At 46.1% G+C, this 18,331-nt stretch overlaps 1 protein-coding gene across 1 annotated transcript; it reads right to left on the bottom strand.

Annotated features, from left to right (window-relative positions):
• Positions 1-250: 250 nt before the first annotated feature.
• On the bottom strand, positions 251-15,347 carry LOC149271832 (myelin transcription factor 1-like). The gene is made up of 20 exons (XM_089507101.1): positions 15,293-15,347; positions 13,984-14,076; positions 13,056-13,337; positions 12,147-12,965; positions 11,264-11,398; positions 10,364-10,454; positions 9,769-9,879; positions 8,875-9,093; positions 7,541-7,688; positions 7,063-7,332; positions 6,683-6,837; positions 4,934-4,996; positions 4,744-4,812; positions 4,019-4,081; positions 3,575-3,658; positions 1,813-2,034; positions 1,545-1,636; positions 1,274-1,377; positions 820-963; positions 251-391 (listed from the first exon to the last, which is right to left on the bottom strand). The coding sequence occupies exons 1-20, from the start codon at positions 15,345-15,347 to the stop codon at positions 251-253; spliced, it is 3,360 nt and encodes a 1,119-aa protein (XP_089363227.1).
• Positions 15,348-18,331: the final 2,984 nt, after the last annotated feature.

The following is an 18,331-nucleotide window of genomic DNA, read 5'->3' as shown; positions in this document are numbered from 1 at the left end:
TCTTCCAAAAGTCGGGGGCGACACATTTGAGGAAAAAAAGTTTCATTTCTCCTTAATTTTTTTCCCCCAACGGGTGCAGAAGAGAAAAAAATCCTCATCCTTTTTTTCATATTATTTTCATTTAATTTAAATTCATTTGGTCCATTTTTAGTTTTTTTTTTTTGTTTTTTTTTTAATATTTTTATTCAACACACAAACCGATTGGCTCGTTGACCTGAATACTCGACCGGATGTCGTCCTCCTTTATAAATTAAACCTGAATCCCTTTGACGGCCTGCTTGATACTTTCTAACAGAGCTTTGTTCTCGGGGTTGTGGTAGCATTCCTGATTGGTGTACATGTCAGTAAGTTTATTCACATAGGCGTCGAAATTCTGCTCACTGATTGGCTCCTGCAAGAAAAGATAAAAATACGAAATAAGACCACCCTCTATATAAAGGATATATACATTTGCCCGATTCTTTTGTTTTTTTTTAAATTTCATTTTTTTGTTCCAATTTATATTTTGTCCCTAATTAAACCACTAATAAAATAAAAAAACACATTGTCAGGGCTCTTTTAATTTTTGGGGGGCCACTCAGCTCCTAGAGCAAAGGCAAAAAAAGGGTTCTTGGGTTGTGCTGGTCCATTGCCTGGAGGTTCTTCCATGAAACACAGAATATCAACCCACACGATATATGACAAGATATCTCTGCTTCGTTAAAGGTGGATTCTTCTATCTTTTTGTCCCATCAACAGACTGGGTTAGTACTGGAAGACGGGTCATTACTCCATTGGGGTAATCTAACGCCACCCCATGCTGGGTCTGGAATTACGTACCATGTGTGGAAGGCGGATATTGGTAAGACTTCGGATAAGGGCCTGGCTTAGCCCGGAAAGCTCCACAAACAGGGCCTCGTTCTGCTCTTCAATTACTTTATTCTCTTCTTCCATGTTCTTCAGGTTCTTCTCCATTGATGTGATCTGTAACCAAGAGATGGAAGAAGATATTACTAAAAATGAGCAACAAAATACCTCTAAAGACTAAAACTCAGCCTTGAAACACATCTAGCGTTTTACATATGGCCTCATGGGCCATCGTCCATATGACAAGACATGACTTATGGAGGCCAATGAGATGCTTGGACTATGTTGGGTTTGTCTGGATGAGCTGAATGTTCACTTTAAGCAAAAACTCATCCCAAGTCCTCCTGAAAAGCACCAGCTTGCCCCTACATGCAAACATGTCTGGTGACCATCTAATAACGGGCCATAAGACTCGGCAACCACTGACCTGAGTGTGGAGGTTAACCATGTCGGCCTCCATCTCTGAGTTGGACTCGTTCAGGTCATTGATCTCCTTGTTCAGCTGCTTAATTTCTTCATCGTTTTCCAAGACTGTAGGAAGTAGACAGTCATCGTTAGTTCATTAGAAGACAGTAACCTATGGCACATTCTTCAGATAGATTGTGCTTTGAAGGTCTGACTCATAATTATTTCAATTTTCTATTCCATAATTATATATCTATGAATAACCTTTGGAGACATACAATGCCACCACTTACCGTCGCTGGTCTTGAATTTTGTGCCTAAAATATCATCTCCTGAGAGTTTCCCTTTCTTCCCAGCATAAGAAGCTCTTGGACAGCCTGACAAACTGGGGAGAAGACAAGACAGCTCTGTCAATATGTCCTACCTGAGTAATTAAGGCAGTTTCCAGTATAATCAGGGCTGCATGGTGTCCGCCACCCAATCCCATTCCCAATGGTTTGTGCTCCTCTAGATTATAAAATTTAGACAACACGGTTCTAGATCAACAAAGTCTGTTCGTACCTCCTGTGGGTGAGGAAGCTTCCGTTGGCGTGACCTGAGCCGTCGCATCCCGGGGTGGGACAAGTGGGACCCTCGTTCTTCAAGGTTTTCCATGAAAAGGCAGAGCCATTCAGAGCCCCCTCCTTCTGCCGACGGGCCGCCAGCGGGCAGCCTGACGCGCTGCGATGAGATGCATACTTCCCGCTGATGTGTCCAAGCCCGTCACAGCCTGGCACAGGGCACCTGAGTACAGAAAGAGAGGGTTAAACCAGGAGAAAAGACATTACGGAGCATTAAAATGCGACCTCCACCGCCTCCACTACCCAGCCTCCTCTCTGCTTGGCCACCCTTATTGGTCACCATGTTGTCAAATGACCCAATAGAAGCAGAACAATGGTTAGAAGAAAGGTAATTGGCTGCTTGGAACTGGAATGAGTTGCACCTTTTTCCCCCTTTTCTTGTATTTTTCTGATGCTCCATAGCTTTATTATGGTTTTTTTTTAAATATAATTTTACATAACCCCCCAAAAAACGCTAATTCTCATTGTAATTTCCTTCAAACTGTGTTGTTTGAATGCTGGATGAAGCTTCATCGATGTGTTTTTTGGTTAATTTTAAAAAAATGCTAATCCTGATTGTAATTGGAAATGCAGAACAATGTGTTTGTAATATCAGCGCCAGCGGGAAGCTTGGGAAATCTCCGAGAAAAATGATCAAATCCCTCAGAACTGAGAAAAAAATATTTACAATCGCACCTCGGTGCTTATGGATGCCAACCAATCGGCATCATCAACCCAGCACACTTTGGAAAGGTTTGGGGGGGTGGACTAAAGCTTCCTATGCATTAGGTTGGTTGGAAATTGCCCTTGTTACCCCCCGGCACTCCTAGAGTTACGATAAAAGCACAGGAATTGGAATTTGGGAGAAACGTCGAGTCCCAGACGTCGGTGTAAAGCCCCGGCTGCCGATGGTTTATTAGAAAGATGGCATCGATTTTCTATCTCATGTATATTCATTAACTTGAAGAATAGTTAATAAAGAGAACAGCTCTGCCCTCAGCAGGGAAGGAAACTTAAGACGTCTTCCGAGGATCCATTATGGGAATGATGGAATAGATTTCATGCCAGGAGTCTTATCCCAACTGCTGGGCACCGCTATTGATGGAAGCGCGGTACACCGCCGCCTGGGGACCATACGAACTCGGAAGCCACGGGAGGTTATAAATATATATGGTTATTCCATAAGACGCCGTCTATTCCGCGGCCGTGACTGCAGAAAGCTGTAAATCATTCCCTACGAGATCTCATGGAACCGGTGAGGGTAACAGCCCAACGCTGCTGCTCCTCGCTGGCCATTAGAGACGAGCGAGACTCAACGCAGGAGGCGTAGAAAGTTTTCTGACCCGAAGAAAAAACTCTCGGCCGTCTGATGATTTTATTTAAGAAAGGCCCGACCCAGAAACCGTATATATTATACATAAATGTTGGTTGAAACTTTGTATCCAAACGGAACAGTACAGACGGAAGTGTCATGCAGCCCAAGGCTAAAGACTCTTTTGGGGTGGGGAAGGGTGTGTAGGGGCTGCACAATGTTTAGAAAATGGCACTAAAAGGCTCTGCACGGGGTGACAAAAAGCTCTGGAAGTTAAAGTTTGAGACATTGGGAGCTGGAGCTCCACTTCTCGCCTCTAATGCCCTAACCTTTTTCTTGTAGTTACTGTTATTTAACTATTCTAGGCGTAATTATCTGCATTTCACCCCCCCCCCCCCCAATCTCTACTCACTTCATTAGCTCGGGGTCGTCCTTGTCGTCCTTTGTCGGCGTAACTTTGATTCCGCTTTTCTTGGCACGAGGGCAGCCTGACAAGCTGTAAATTCACAGATAAAAGATTATTGTCACACATTCCACTCTGAGGCTTCCCGTTCCGACGCCGGTTGCCGGAAGGAGCTGGGAACAGGTTTTGGGAAGGATCGCGGGTTTACTCTTGTAACGAATGAGGTAAACAAACGATCCAGCAATAGGCTGTACTGGCAGAGTGAAAACATCAGCAAGAATATTCCATTGGTTCCCATGGGTATTATATTTAATCAAAATCATGAATCCTGCAGGTCGCAAACATATCCCGAAAGAACCAGGAATACCCTGTCCTGTGTGACCTAACCCCATTAATTAGAACGTTGGCCCAAGCAACGGGTCAGACTCTAGAATGATTTCCCACGGAACTTACCTCCGATGAGAAGCATAATTCCCTGTAATGTGTCCGGAGCCATCACAGCCAGGAGTTGGGCACCTGGAGGAACGTAAGAGCATCAGACGTTAGCGCCCATGAGCCCACCAGGAAATCTATCGCCAACCTCTAGCCTAGAACGGATCTAGAGCACATCAAACCCTCATACAATGTATCACTGTCAATGTATCTACCCGTTCATGGAATAAATGCCCGTTACACATATAAAATAGATTTTATTATCTTTCAGGAAGTTTAGTTTCGTAAATGTTACTGAAAAGACACTAAATGGACTTTTGTAGGGTCTCGTGGAAACCAAACCCGGGTTCCCAGCTCGAAGAACCTTCTTTCTCTTTTAAAGCATCTACATCTTCACCATCAGGAGCGATGATGGTTTGTAATACATGTCTGATTCCGTGTTATTGCAAATGATAAAAAAGCAAGGCATGCAGAGGGCAAGGGTTAGCTTAGCTCGGAAGGGAAACACGAAATCTGCTGAAAGCTCAAACGACCGTCGTACCGGGACACTTATGGAGCCATTGGTCACATCCATCGAAGCGTCAATGGCTTTTTATATATATATATAAGTTACAATATTATTTGGTAAGTCATTTAGCCTTTATAGCCTCAGCACATTTCGGTAAGCGGGGGAGAGGGGAGACAGGGTTGAAGGGAGAGGCAGTTTTAGGGGAAAGAGGGGTAGGTACAGTTCAGCGCAGACATACTTGAGATCAGCAGAGTGGGCAGCCATGAGATTTCTGAGACTCTTGTCAGCAAGAGGACAACCAGAAAGGCTGTAAGAGAACAGATAGAGATCTGGATAAGCCAAAAAAAGCAGGAGTGCGGGACAGTACCAACCATAAATTAAAAAGCTAGCAAGCCAGAGCGGAAAGAGGAGTCCAGGAGGGGACTAACCTGCGGTGAGAGGCGTAATTCCCTGTAATGTGTCCGCTTCCATCGCAGCCTGGGGTAGGGCAGCTGTGAGGACAAAACGTCAAAGGTTACAAACCAGACGCAGCACAAAGAAAGTAAGCATTTAGTTATAAAAGGCGATTAATGATCCAGTGAAACGGGGACATCCTATTGGCTGCTGACCATTTCTAGAACCCAGAATAAACCCCCCAGTGCTAGTGACGTGTCATTATAATAGATCCCTTAATATTTATGAACTACAATTCCCAGCATGCTTAGTGAGTTGGCGCCATGGTGGGATTTGTAGTCCATAAATGCCGGAGAGAGCAATTTACAACCCATAATAATTGTGTTAGGTGCGCCCGCTGCACATCTCACCCCATTCTGCGCACCAGTAAGACCAACACAAGTGCAAAACTATACGCTTTGTGCAACTGGAGAGCAAACTGGCCTCCTGCTGGATCAATAACGCTGTGAGGACGCAGGGTTTTACACAAAGGAGACGCATCGAGGAGGGAGAATGTCTACTCATGAAAGGAGGGCAGGTGGCGTTCGATCGATAAAAACCCAAATCACCCTTTCCAAAAACTGCATGTTCTAACGTTTATCAGGAAAATTATCTTTCTGTAAACCCCATGAAACAATATCTCACATTCACTGATTGTTTAAAACTGTTAAGAATAAACCATAGTCTAGGACGACTTATCTGTATCAACATTCAATACTCATCATCCTTATATCCTTAACCAGGGCCCTTATTCGTGGTCCTCAAGTCTACTTCTGGACTGAAAATAGATATTTTGGAAAAAGACGACTCTAAAGCTATCTGGAAAATCCTGGTATTGGTGAATATTACATGAGGACGCCGTAGGGCATGAACGACCTCACTGTGCGATTGAAGATAACTCAGAATTCTGAAGACCACAACTCTGACCCTTCAGAAACCAGCAAGAACCATTCCAGCCTCAGCGGTCTCTTGCTGCAACGAGACCGACCCTCATATTCATTTCCATTTCTACAGTAGAGTTTTTGTGCAGAACTTACTCATTCATGAGGGTTGCTGCCTTTTTTCCTCCTTCGCCCCCTTTTGGACTTGCGCACCCCCCCATCGCGTACTGGCTGAAATTCCCGTTGTGCAGAAAAGTATCTAGGAGAATAGTGGTTTCATGTGAGTCCAACGGGAGGCGCGTGTTAAGCCAGTCTGAATGCAGGGGGTACGTCTGGGCAAAAAATGGGGACCCTACTTCTAGGTCTCGGATAAACAACAGGGGTATAAAAAATGGCGGTACCTATGCCTCTGGAGAGCGGGGTCCAGATTTTCCAACCAACTTAATGCCATAGTAGGAGGACATTACTGTCCAGAAGCCTAGCGCCTCTATACATGTTAAACTTCCTTTCCCCGAAGGAGTATGTTATATGTTTTCGGCAGCAGAATTAAGGATTTGGGTGGATCAAATAAGACTAAAGGGAAGTGAACGCCATGGTTGCCAAATCATCCACTTACCTGCCCTCCCAACAAGAGTATTTTAAGAGGATAAGGTGGCAAAGGGCCTCTTCTCAAAGTAGGCTTATCATGTCATTTATTACAGACCCTTCTACCTTCCAAGAGTATTTGTGACTGATACGTGAGCTTAGCTAATGTTGCCACTTGAATTATGCTACCTTTATAACCCTTTCGAGCTGAGCTGTGTGCCCCGGGCCCGCGTATTAAGTACTCAAAGCCTCCGCTTGGCTTCGCTTCATTTAACTTACGTGAGAAGCTCCTTCTTGCTGTCCTTGGAGAGAAATTTCAGTTTAAAATTGGTTAGCGTGACATCTCCGGGGTATTTCCGATCCTCAAAGTTTTCCTCCTGCATCTCTTGGTCATCGGCTTCGGAAGAAGCAAAAGATGCCCCCGCAGGCTCCGACTTAAAAAAAAACAACAGAAGACATGGTTTCAGTCTTGGTCTGATCTACTCACCTGGTCCAAAGGTCTCAAAACATAACGTGGGACCTGTTAATAGACGACCTGGAGCTGACCACGGACGTTGGCCGCAAAGCTTGGGTGAATTCGGTAAAGACCCAGAAGAGGACTCTTCCGACCCATTCTGAAAAGGTTATCCCAACTCTCATCACGTTCCCTAAACACCCACCTCCTCCGGCTCCTCTTCGCGGTGGCGATTCGGCTTTGTGTAATCGATGGGTCCATCCCAGTCATCTTGCCGAGAGGTCTGGCTGGATTGGGGTGAGGTCATGGTGCTGCTTGTGGCACTGGGGCAGTTTTGGCGTTGAGACGGGTCAGGGGATTTCATGCTGGGGCTACTGCTGCAGCTGCTGCTGGAAGGAAAGGCGTTATCCCTTTTCCGGTGTTTGTTCATACTTAAGTCTAAGGTCCCATTTTCATCCACTTCAATGTCCATGGACTGCAAAACGAAGACAAGAACACCTTAATGCCACCGCTGGTTTTCTGAAGATACCCCCGCAAACATTCAATTAACCCTATAAGTGTCAGAGGGGTCTACACAATGTGTTGCTTACCCTGCGGTCACTTAGTGGGCCGAGAACTTTTAGAAGATATGACTTTAAATCCTCCGACTCACTTAATATTATTAATATTGCGTTCGGACTCACTTTATTGGGGAGATCCTGCTGTTTGGTGCTAAGATTCTCCGGCATCTCCCAGCATCTGGTCGAAAGGTTCAAGATGGCGGTGGCGGCCATGTGAGCGGCCTCGGCATCGTGAGTGTAATCAAAGCCGGAGGAGGACGATGAGGAAGTGCTTTTCACATAACTGCCGGACGGGCTGTCGCTGGGAGAAGAGGTCTTTGCAAAAGGTTTGGCTGCAAGAGGTGGGAAGAATGAGTAGATAAACACGGAACATTCTATGGAACACGTAACATATCCGGGAGTTTCACCCCGTACAAGAACCAAAGCCCTTCACCCAACCGCACTGCAAGATCGCTCATCTATGCAACCATCCTCTTTGTAACCATACTCTTATAAAAATGGGGAATGGTTCACAGGATAAAAATGTTCGGCTTGGAGGGGAGAAAAGAGAGAGAGAGACAGGGAGGGAAGAGAGAGAGGAGATGGGAAAGAGGGAGAGAAGAGAGAGAGGGGGGATGGGAGAGAGAGAGATGGCGGAGAGAAGAGATACCTGGAGAGAAGAGAAGAGAGAGAGAGAGGGGATGGGAGAGAAGAGAGACCGAGAGAGGGGAGAGACCAGGAGAGAAGAGACAGAGAAGGAATGGGAGAGAGGGGTAGGACAGAGACGAGGGGAGAAAGACAGGGAAGAGAAAGGGGTTGGGAAAGAGAGACGGGGAGAGAAGAGAGGGAATGGGAGAGAGATATGTTTAAAACCATCAGGAATCTAACACTAGAGGGTCAGAGGCTGAGATGGAGTAGAAGGAAGTTTTACTTTACTTAGGGGGTGGTAGATAAGGGGGACAGCCTCCCGGCAGAATGGCTTCATGTTGTAAATGATCCTATTCAGCAAATGATTTATTATTATTTTCAATCATTTTTGTTTCTTTTGCAGTAACAAATACATTTTCCATCAGCTCTAACCCAGGCTGACACCTTTGACCCCAGACGGTGACATCGCCGCGTCCCGCGCATGTTTCTAATCACGCAGTTATAACAGGGCCTCTCTCAGCTTTGCTCGGAGCAGCTGGGCGCGGATTACGCCAGGATTTCAGGAAGGAGGATTAGTTACGCGGACGGAGACACGTGGCTGGTCTCCTAAACCACTTTCTTCTATAGACTGTCCATAATCTAAACGACAGACTCCATTTGATCTCCAGTGAGCCATGGTTTGGTTTATGCCCATGCATTACTAAACAGATTGTAAGCTCTTGTGAGCCGGCGTGTTTGAAGTCATACTCCCGGAGTTTAAGTATAAAAAAAAATAAAAAATGGAGTGGCCATGATGGATCTCACTCCACGTCCACATGGGGACCTTCTACTTACATTTAAAGGCTTTGGGTGAGGTTTCGCTTGTCTGAATCTTTGGGGCAAGCAAGCGTTTGCCGAAAACCTGAGCGTCGAAACTTGCATAATCGAAGGTGACCTTGGAGTATTTCTCTAGCTCCTTGGCGAGATTGGCCCTGGGGGTCGCGGGAACCATGTTGGGTCTGTAGCTGCCGTACTGGGGAATCTCTAATTGCTTCACGAAGCACATGGGCCTGTCGGACACACAGGGTGAATGTTAGGGCGCAGTTTGTTACCTGGATGTTTTTGTTCTCCCTCTAATCCATATTCCACTTTATAGAGACCCATCCATACCTGAGAACTCTCTGGAATTTACCCGGAGACTCCTGGTGAAGCGCCGGGTCTCCGGGTCACTTCAGGCAATCTCCGGGTCACGGCACGCCCCACTCCCCGCCCACTTCCCCTCCAACAATAGTGTCCGTCCACTCACATCGGCAGGGCCGCCCACTCATATCAGCAGGACTGCCCTCTCACATCAGCAGTACCTCCTTCTCGCTTTCCGGGCTCCAGGTTGCTGGAGCCAAAGAGTTCCCAGGTATGGACCCACCACTGGACTCTACCGAAGCCCAGCGAAGATTACGCAATGGGGGCCCTAAAACCAGCGGGGTGAGCGGCCGGTCGTTGAGATAACTGGAGATAATCTCCATAAATGGCCCCTGCGTTGCAGATCCATCTCACTTTCTGCAGGGTGGCGCAGAGAGTTGATAAATGACATCATATCCCACTGCTTCCTGTGAGAGACCCCGCCCACCTGTCGACCCTGAGAATGGAGCCTAAGGAGGGCTTAGTACTGTAATGAGGGCCCCACGGACTCTTCATCAGCTCAGTTTCAGCAGTTGGGATGACCGGCCCCGTGTTTGCCGACGTACCTGAGTATTCTGTCTGAGTTCGAGCTGCTTTTGGAGAGGTCGCCGGGCGACTGTTGCTTTTCATGAGATCTGGCTAACTTTTCGGCAGCAGCAATCGGGCACCCGGATAAACTGCAAGAATCAGAAAATAACTCCTTTACCACTGAGTCCATCGACAGAAAAATGAGAGACCTCCCGTGGATCTGGAGAAAACGGCGCTCTCGTATTCCGCTCCTCCGAGGAAGGTATTGATCCCGAATTTCAAAACGTTAAAGGCCGTGAGATCCCCGCATCCGACTCGTCAATCACCCAAACCGTTGGGACGGACCAACTGCTCTTTAAACTGCTTAGTTACATTGACCAATCAGAGAGCCAGATTGCAATACTGATGGTATGTAATATCTGGATAGGTTTGGCCCTCACAGATACCCTTACAATCATCTTAACCCCTTCGGCCACCCAGATGAGCATAATGCTTCTCTATCTGATAGCTGACCCCTAACTAGACTACAACTCCCACAGTCCCTTGCAACACTGATCTTCAGCAAAGCTAGTCCCTCCCACCAGGATCCCCACATCCCTGCAGCAGCTGCCCGCCGGGCCCTTCATGTTTTACCTCCTGTGGGTGTTCCGGTTACTGTTGACATGACCCTGCCCGGTGCACCCCGGCGTCGGACACTTCAGTACATTCTCGTGCATCGCCAGAACTGAGCCGCGGAAAGAAACAAAAACCACCAGTTTATCATCAAAGCTTTATTACCTCATAGAATAAATTTCAGTGGCGGCCTTAAAATAAACGGAATAATTGTCAGCGCCCCATCCAGACCTTTATTTTTTTTATTATTATTATTTTGCCCAATTGCTCGGAATGATCCGCCATACTGGTTTGAATTGGGAAAGATTTTTGGGGAGATTTGACATTTTATATTATAGTGGATGAGTTATTGGTATCCAGACCAGCCAAGGAATAAGAGGCCAAATGCACCTTGGGAATATCAGGACTACAACATTCTAGATCTGTAATTCTAGATAGTAACCGAACATTTTCATTCTGGGTTAAACCTATGGAAATAGAGAGCGATGAATACGTGCGAAACCCGTGGGGCTTTGTTCTTATTTTATAGGATTTATTTGTAAGAATAATGACTGCGTTTGCTACAACTATCTGGACTTTGTTACTTTGTTTCCATGGGAACCCAAAAACCTTTTCATGAGTTTACACTAAACAGAGAACTAACTCTTACATTATTAGAGCTCCGTAACTATAAAAGCGAAGCCAGGCTCAGATACCGACTTCACATCGGCCGCCGCTGACTGAGATATTACCGTCGGAAGACGTGAGAAGATCGTTGGCTTCCATGCAGCGATCCAAACATTGCATGAAAAATACGCCCCCCGGGAGCCAGTGAGACGTCTTCCAATTACCCCCCCGAGGTGCCAGCCTGGGGTTAGCAGGTGTGGATGATGTAACACAAGCCCGACTCCCAATAAATACACAGATTCTTATTATACTCACTCTCTGGAGGGATCCTGTCCTTGTGAGGACATCCTGAGAGGCTTCGGTGATGAGGATACAGCCCTGTAACATGACCCGTGCCGTCGCAGCCAGGTGTGGGGCATTTAATCTCTCGCTTCTCCGGTCTCGCGGCATCTGGCAAATCCAAACGACTCACATGAGAAAAAAGCTACTTGGGGGGCAACTGATGTTTAATGAAAGGGTCGGCATGACGAACTACCACCTGCGCATCCAACAGATCATAACCCCAGACTGGTCAAACACAGCAGGCTTTGCTTTAATTCTTTGCTTATATTCTAAGCAGTAGAAAGGAGATAAAGGTCCTTCCTTAAAGCTGCTGAACTGTTTAAAGAGAGTTCATTTAACCCAAATCAATTTTTTAAAAGAATTCCTTTAGGTGACAATTTTCAGCACGTAAAGTCATTGCGTTAATGGTATATTTATAGAGAGAGATATATATGTGTGTCCTCCGAGTCGGCACAATAACACGGTAACACAATACTGATCTCACTGTAACCCACAAGCCAAGCTGAAAACGACACCGGGGAATCGATGGGAGAGCGCAAGCTTTTCCATTTGCCGTGCGCTAATCTGCTTCCGGAGATTACATTACACTTTCTCAATCATCCAGAGGAAAAGGCTGATCAGTTATATCGTATCACCTTTCAAACGGGCGAGAGAGGAAGCCGCCTCGATGCGATGCTTAGAAAGCAAGAAAGAGGTGGGCGGTTTTCACAGCCGCCAAACGAACGGGGAGACAAATCGCTTCTGGCTCGGAAAGTCTCCCTTGTCGTTGGTTTAATGATACATTGTATCGGGGGGGGGGTTTATTTCACCGTAACCCTTATATTCATTATGAAACAAATAAAAGAAAGGAATTTACCGTAGAAGTTTTTCCTCATGGTGTCTATGGACTTATTTTGTTTATCATCCGGCTGGAAATTCTTAGCGACATCCCCCGAGGATCGACTTGGTTCCCGAACGGCTTTCACCTGTTCCGCTTTGAGGGCGATCGCTTGTTCCAAGAGACCCAGGTTCCCTCGAGTCATCATGTCGTACATTTCGGACTCATCCGTCACGGACGACTTCTGAGAATGGCTGTCGTCGTCTTTGTCGTCGTCCGACCTGACCTCCACGATGACGGAGTATTCGGGTTTAGGACTGAACCGTCCTTCACAGTGGATTTTAGGGGAGTCCTGAGAAACACGAGGCGCATCTTGGTTGACCATCTCAGAGGAACACTCTTCTTCTTCCTCTTCGTCTTCGTCCAGATCATCAACATCATCCTCGTCAAGGTCATCATCGTCATCTTCTTCTTCCTCCTCGTCTGCGTCTTTCTGCAGCTTACAGGCGTTGACGCCGCAGTTGACATCGTCCCTGGGCTCCAGACACACCTCGCTGCTCCTTTCACTGGTGACCTCGATTACCTCTTCAGCATCTTCAGTCTGAATGATGATCTCCTTGTCACACACGTCCTCCACCAAGGCTTCTTCGACCTCCTCCTGGACTAGCTCTACCAAGCCAGCACTCGGTTTGGGAGAGTCCAGCTCGCTTTCTGCCAAATGCCCCTCTGACACCAGCGCCTGCTTGGCTATATGCCCCAGGTTCAACAGAGAATTGGCAATGATTTCCTGGTAGCTGCTGTAGCCGGGTTTTGCGGGAGAGCTGCTTTCAGCGTTGGCTGTCTCTTCTCCATATGTAGCTTTTTCAGCTTAAAAAAAAGAACCGAAACAAGTTAATCTCTATCCTACCTGGAACTTCTCATACATGGATCTTGAAACAATTGTATCACCTTCTGCGGGGTCTGGGCTGGGGGTATCTTTTGGTTCTGTCGCTTCCGAATCCTCCTCTGTCTCTTCTAGCGTTCCCTCAGAATCATCCGACCCGGACTCCTCCTGCTTCATCTCGGTCTCCTCACTCCCATCGCTGTCCACGTTGTACCCTTCGTCCAGCGCCAACTTGAGCGGGTGCGATTTCCTTTTGGACGATGGGGTCTCTGTTTCCGCGTCCTGCAGCTTGCGTTTCCGCGCCAAGGGGCAGCTTTGTAAACTGTCGTGAGACAAAAAGACGCGCACTTGGTCAATACGTCACTTTTTATCCTTTATATTCAGTAAATTAGGGGGGGGGAATCTATTTCTGTGTTTTAATAGCTGAAAACCTCCATTCCTTGAGGAAATATTCATCGCAAGTAATATCTTTATTCCGAAGACAAATATAAATGCATATTATCTATTGTTACAAATTCCAGAGATTTTCATAAACAGCCCGGTAGTTTGATCTTTCGGAATATAAGACTTTATCCCAGAGGGACGTTTTTCATTATATTTCACGTTCTCCAGCCCTCTCCTTCGGGGAGTAATCATTTTCTTCATACCTCGGCAATAAAAAGAGCCACTGTCTTTTCTCGAGGAACGCGTTCTAGGAAATCTCCGATGACACGGAAACGCCGCGTAACGTAGTTATCCTTCAACAAACTGTCTCTTGATGCTTAGAAATATTCTTTCTAATTTGATCACATATTTCTGAGCCGAAATTAGATATTCAGCAACGTGTTTAAGGCCCCCGACTGTAACAACCGGCAGATACCGAACGGTCGATACGAACTAACGGTCCTATTGTGGCTGCTGGCGTTTAGATCGGGGTAATGAGCGATGTTAAGCCTTCCTTTTAATCTATTTCGCTACGAGAGGGTTTCAGAGGATGAACCCCTTTAATGGAACTTCTATGTCTTGCATGCTTTCCGCTTGTGTGTCCTGAGCCAACGCAGCCTGGAGTGGGGCAGCTTAAAGGCAGAAATATAAATAAAACCCCCGCTTGTGTCCCCCTATCCCCCCTGCTCACACACCTATCATGTGTAATAGCCACATTCCCGGCATGAGCCGGCGGCCCCGACCGTCAGCTCTCAGGCTGATTGCCGCGCTGAATTCTAGATCCGCTTTAATGAAAAGATTGACCTCCGTCTAATTAATTGAGAGCTTCATTACGGCTTTATGGCTATGCTTAATTAAAGATTTGCATGCGCACAATGCGACGTTCAAGGACTGTTGGTGATGAATTTTAACACTTTGAGTGCCGCAGGCCACCCATAGTTTTTTTGGGAACTTGTGCCAGCAGTTAGATCCCTGCTCTAGAACACCTTCGATGCTCAATGAGGTTCCAGAGCTATCAAAGTGCTACATGTCTGTCCAGCGGTTGTAGACAAAGGGAGCTCGATTGTTATAAGGTATGGCGTAGTTCCATGCGGCGAATGGGTTCTTACCTCACTTCCTGTCCCACAAGATCTGCTGGGATCACTGGGGAGAGATCCAAAAAGATTCTGCATTAGAATTACAGAGATTTACGAATGAGAAAATACCCTTTACTATTTCCAGGTCTTGGTAATTTAGTAACTCATAGGGATCCCCTTTTTTCCCCCTTCTCTGGGGATTTTGATGATGTCACTTACTGATGCTGATGATGTCACTAGTCTACAAGAATGATTTGTGCTTAAAAAAAAAGTAATTAAAATATAACTCGGGTTCGATAAGTAGAGAAGTTAAAATAAGATCCCCGAGAGAGGCAATTACATCATAATCTGATCACGTAATCTGAAAATGTTGGGGAAAAGGGTAATAGTTACTTTTATCCACCATTTTTATGACGAATTCTAGAACCCCTCATACTAATTAACGCTGCTTGATGTCGCGTCTTCAAACATCGCAACGTAAGCGATTTGCTGGAAGACGAGCCGGGTCTTCACTGCTCCCGAGCCGGCGTGTGTCTCGGCTTCTCAGCTTTTAGCTGAGCCCCTCAGGGAGCTCCCTTGCATGGCGTGGCGCAGCCGGCAACGCCGCAAACCAACGCTTGGAAGTAACTAAGGGATTTCCAAAGTTGCGAAGGAATGAATCGTAAATCTCGGTGGGTTACGAGAGCCGCCAGTATTGGCTTTTTTTGTGAATGAGTCTAACGAGCTGAGATTATACGAGGAGAACCTTCGTCGCCCGAAGACGCGGTGGAGAACAGGAGAGCTGCAGGCGGCGGCAAACTTACCTCTGATGGATTTGGATCGTGTGCGAGTTCTTTTATCTTCAATGTCTACATTCATCTGCAATTGGATTGGAAGTGGCATTAATGAGAGGAGCGTTTAGGAGATAGCTGAAGGTTGGAGAAAAGGCGCGGGGATCTTGGGTATATTTATCCCAGCGTCGTGGCGAATGGGCAGATTGTCAGGGTTTTTTACCCCAGTCTCAGGGTGAATGGGCAGATTGTCAGGGTTTTTTGCTCTATCACAAATGGAATCCCTGCTTGAATACAGGTGACTCCATTCAGAATATATTTTACCGCCTGACAAGTCATGGTTTTCCATTAGTCGGTCTCTAAAATAGGATCTGTGAGGTGGGCTATTAAAGGGTTAACTTGTGGCCCTCTCTGGGCTCCTGGGCTCACCTTGGCCTCCCGGCTGTTTAGTTTTTGTCTTGTTTCACAGCTGCTGATCCTCTCGCCTCGAGTCCACCTTTGGTTTAGCAGCTCCCCCCGGAATTCATTCTCTGTCGGTACCAAGAATAGAAGAAGATGGGGTTAAAGGAGAGAGTGAGAAACGATGCCCATTAATACCCCCACTGACCATTAATACTTGTCCAGGTCCTGAAAACCACATCAAAAAGTTACTTTTGGGACTGACCTCTCATCAACGTTCATAGAGGTTTCTACCCCATCTTACAGAAATGGTTCAAAACCAATAGGTTCTTAAACTTATGACCCCCCCAGCTCCAACACCCCAAATGGCAGAATGGGTTTTATTTACCCCGTTTAATTTATAAAGCCGTTTCCTGCTGTTTCTATACACATTATCGGGGCTTTTAGGGCAGTAGAACCCTGCGATACCCTCATACCCAGCAAACATTCTGACCTCCTTGAAAAGAGGGGCGTCAGGGGAGGGGGCATCAGGGGGAGGAGAGAGGGGTATCTAAAGCTTTATAGTAATAAATTCTGGTTATTGGGACGCACATAAATACTGCAAAGCGAAATACGGTAATGAGATGCAAAGAGCGGGGCTGTTTGATGTAAAGCGGCCATTTGTCTGGCACTTAGCAGTGCACACGTGACATCACGCCTTCATGCGTGTTCCTGGTCTCCATATATCTACACATTACATCTGCAGCAGTAAACACGGCCCCTCCATATTCTATAAGGAGGATATTGCCACTCGCTGCGGCCCCTGTGGGGGAGGTTGGTTGTCAGCAGTACTGAGTGATACGCAGAGATTTGCTCCCAGTCCCTCCGCAGTAACATTTACGAGGCTTGATGGATGGTTGGGGAGCGGGGGGGGGCGGTGCTTTTCTTCTCCCTCTGCCCTCCATCCTTCCTTCATTATCATTCACGGTCACAAACCTCACCTGCCGTTAAACAATGTCATTTTGTGACAACCTGCCCAGCGTCGAGACCCCCTCCCGGCAGCGAGACCCCCTTCTCCAGCCTTACGGGCCCTGCTAACCTGGGAAGATGCCCTTCAGAATCATGACCTCCAAATAATTATCCAGAGGCACATTTTTAGTTAAAAACAATATTTTCCCATTTAAATATCCCATCACAAACGCATGTAACTCTTTCCTGCAATGACATCACTATATTTAGGAAGACTAGGGGAAGCCATTTCGCTGCGCCCACTTGACTTCCTCCTAATCCGTAAATCAACTTCCTGTACTTTATTAAGCTAAAAGGTTATCGACGTCCTAAAATGGTTTCCAGAAGCTTCAATAAGGACCAGGAGCCAAGAGTTAACTCTTTGAGGTGCAGAGGGGTGTGTGTGGACCCCCGAGAATTACCAACCCCGGCACAAGAGTTCCTGACATCATTATTTTAATTCACATTAAACTTCCATCAAAATGAGAACATAATCTAGAATAATCTCTAGAATAAAGAGACATACGTCGCCGTGACGGCGGCCACGCGTGTGTTGGTGGGCATGTGAACAAAGCGGTAGCAATAGCAATCCCTGCAGGGGAGGAATTACTAGCAATATTTACATTGTAACCATTAACAGCGGAGAATAATTTGCACGTCGTTGTGTGACAAAAGTATTGACAGATTTCAGGTTACACAGACAAGTATTTGCATAATGAGCAAGCCCTTCGTCATCTGCATGCAAATAAGGCTCCGCCCCCTTAGCCTGTGTGCCTGTTCATCGTTTTCCTGTCTATTCATCTGATTTTGACTCAATCCTACAAATACTATTTTTTTAATCACTAAAATAAAATTCAGATGCAAATATAACACTTATATGCAAATATAACTCCTACCTTAAGGGCTTTCATGCAAAATAACTCAACCCTAAAATCTTTATGCAGCTTTAACTATTAACGTGGCAAAAGAAATCCTTGATAAAAATCAACCCGGCAAATATAGGGTCAAGGTCATATAAAAAAGTATAAGTAAATCTCTGACTAGCCATGCCCCCCAACCACGCCCACTAAAACGACACCATTTGGAAATATGTCTCATTTTCTTGACTTTGCGTGATCGCCGCAACCATAAATTCCGGCTAAAAAGATGTAAAGCACAACTGCGAGCAAATGTATAGATCAAAAAAAAAAAAACCTATAGCCCCGCCCACTTATTGGCGCAAGCGTTTTTTTCCATTATGGGTAATTTGCATATGACATCACAATTTTTATTTTTTATTTTAAACTTTTTGCACAATGAATAGATCTGAACGGTGTCAACGTGGGGAGCGTCATGTGACCCCCGCGCTCGTCGCGTGTCAGGTGTCCGTATAAATATTATATCACCTCGGTGTCCGTTTCCTGGTTTATTTAAAAGGGTGAGATCAACGCAATAGGTTTCTATGTGGGTCACAGTGACAGATCGAGGACTCCTGAGTCCTGCACCAGTTATTCAAAGATTTACAGATATGCTAATTAGTTAACTGTTAGGAGGAGGGCTCAGGTGCTCAGGGGTACTTTTTAAGGGGTGTGACTGGGGAAGATGAATGGGGCTTTATTTGCCCGTTTAATTTATAAAGCCGTTTCCTGCTGTTTCTATGCACATTATCGGGGCTTTTAGGGCTGTAGAACCCTGCGATACCCTCAT

Source organism: Sceloporus occidentalis, unplaced genomic scaffold (assembly GCF_023333645.1).
Source record: "Sceloporus occidentalis isolate IW3139 unplaced genomic scaffold, rSceOcc1.0.p SCAF_457, whole genome shotgun sequence".
NCBI classification, from domain to species: Eukaryota; Metazoa; Chordata; class Lepidosauria; order Squamata; family Phrynosomatidae; genus Sceloporus; species Sceloporus occidentalis.
This window is presented reverse-complemented; position numbering and strand designations above follow the sequence as displayed.